Here is a 1,713-nt window from a genome sequence, read left to right as displayed (position 1 = left end):
AAACAGCTTTCAGAGAGGAGTAGTGAAAGAGGAAGCAAGAATGAAAACAAAAGCGGTTTAGAAAATGCCCAGACAAACCAGATACTGAGTGTTTAAAAAGTAAAAGATAGTTATGAAATGGGGAGGGAATTCAGAAAATGGAAACTAGGGTTCCCCCTATTTAAGACACATGCACACAGGATGGTCATCAGAGAACCTGGAGGGGAAGGTTCAGGACCACACAGCCCAGAGGACCAGCAGCATCTGCAGCATCCGCAATGGCTAGGCCCTGTGCTTTCCTGGTGGCCCTGGTGGTGATGAGCTACTGGTCAACCTGCTCTCTAGGATGTGACCTGCCTCAGACACAGAACCTCAGGAACAGGAGAGCCTTCACACTCCTGGCACAGATGAGGAGACTCTCCCCTCTCTCCTGCCTGAAGGACAGAAAGGACTTTGGATTCCCTCTGGAGAAGGTAGATGCCCAGCAGGTCCAGAAGACTCATGTGATCCCTGTCCTGCATGAGCTGACCCAGCAGCTCCTGACCCTCTTCAGCTCAGTGGCCTCATCTGCTGCTTGGGAGGCAAGCCTCCTAGACACGCTCTGCACTGGCCTCCACCAGCAGCTCAGGGACCTGCAAGCCTGTCTGATGCAGCAGGTGGAGGTGCAGGAACCTCCCCTGAGGCAGGAGGACTCCCTGGGGGCTGTGAGGAAATACTTCCAGAGGATCACTGTCTACCTGAGAGAGAAGAAACACAGCCCCTGTGCCTGGGAGGTGGTGAGAGCAGAAGTCAGGAGAGCCCTGTCTTCCTCAGCCAACTGGATGGCAAGACTGAGAGAGGAGGAGGACTGAGTCCTGAGACTAAGTGAAGAGGACTCTGCTGGACTAGGACACTGCACCTCATTGCTCAGATTTGACCATCACACAAGCTTCACTGGTTGTGGCACAAATTGGATTAACTTGCTTAGGTGCTTCAGCAGTAATGAGCAATACAGTATTTATTGGTAACAGAATTCGTTCTCTACGCATTCAGATTTATTTATTTATTTATTTATTTATTTATTTATTTATTTATTATTTTCTTACTTACTTTGTTACTTATGGAACTCTTTTACTTAACCCATTTTCTATTTGTTTTGATACAGTTTTATATCTCTTTAATGGAGCAAATGCATGTATAACCTGTTAATTTTCTATGTTCTATAAATTATTCCCAATTGAATCTTTCTCGTCTTTTTCATTCTTTACATCTTTTTGAACACTTTTAATGTTTTACCCTGATACTCTGAAACATAAAAATTACACGCATGCCCTGTCCATTGGCTAGATCTGGGTAGGGGTTCGAAGTTTACTGCATGTATTGTCCTTGGCTGGTGCCATAGTTTGAGCAGGACCCCTGGGCCCAGATCTTCCCATCATAATGATCTTCTTGTAGGTTTCTAGGACCCTCTGGACCCTTCTATTTCCCCATTTGGAGAATGGGAACTGATTTTCACACAAACTTTGGTGCCCCATGTTTGACTACGTCCCCTTGATGGGGAGGCCTGGTGACACTCAGAGGAAGGTTTGCAGGCTACCAAGAAGAGACTTGATACTCTATGAGCATATACAGGAGGAGGAGGTCCCCTCAGTTACAGTCATAGGGGAAATGAGCAGGGGGAAAGCGGGAGGGAGGGAGGAATGGGAGGATACAAGGAATGGGATAACCATTGAGATGTAATATGAATAAACTAAT

At 46.5% G+C, this 1,713-nt stretch overlaps 1 protein-coding gene across 1 annotated transcript; it reads left to right on the top strand.

Annotated features, from left to right (window-relative positions):
• Positions 1–257: 257 nt before the first annotated feature.
• Positions 258–830, top strand: LOC127207239 (interferon alpha-13-like). Its single transcript, XM_051166616.1, has one exon. The coding sequence runs from the start codon at positions 258–260 to the stop codon at positions 828–830; it is 573 nt and encodes a 190-aa protein (XP_051022573.1).
• The last annotated feature ends 883 nt before the right edge of the window (positions 831–1,713 follow it).

This window comes from Acomys russatus, chromosome 2, assembly GCF_903995435.1.
Source record: "Acomys russatus chromosome 2, mAcoRus1.1, whole genome shotgun sequence".
Classification (NCBI taxonomy): domain Eukaryota; kingdom Metazoa; phylum Chordata; class Mammalia; order Rodentia; family Muridae; genus Acomys; species Acomys russatus.
The sequence above is the reverse complement of the archived record's forward strand: the minus strand, read 5'-3'. Positions and strand labels throughout refer to the sequence as shown.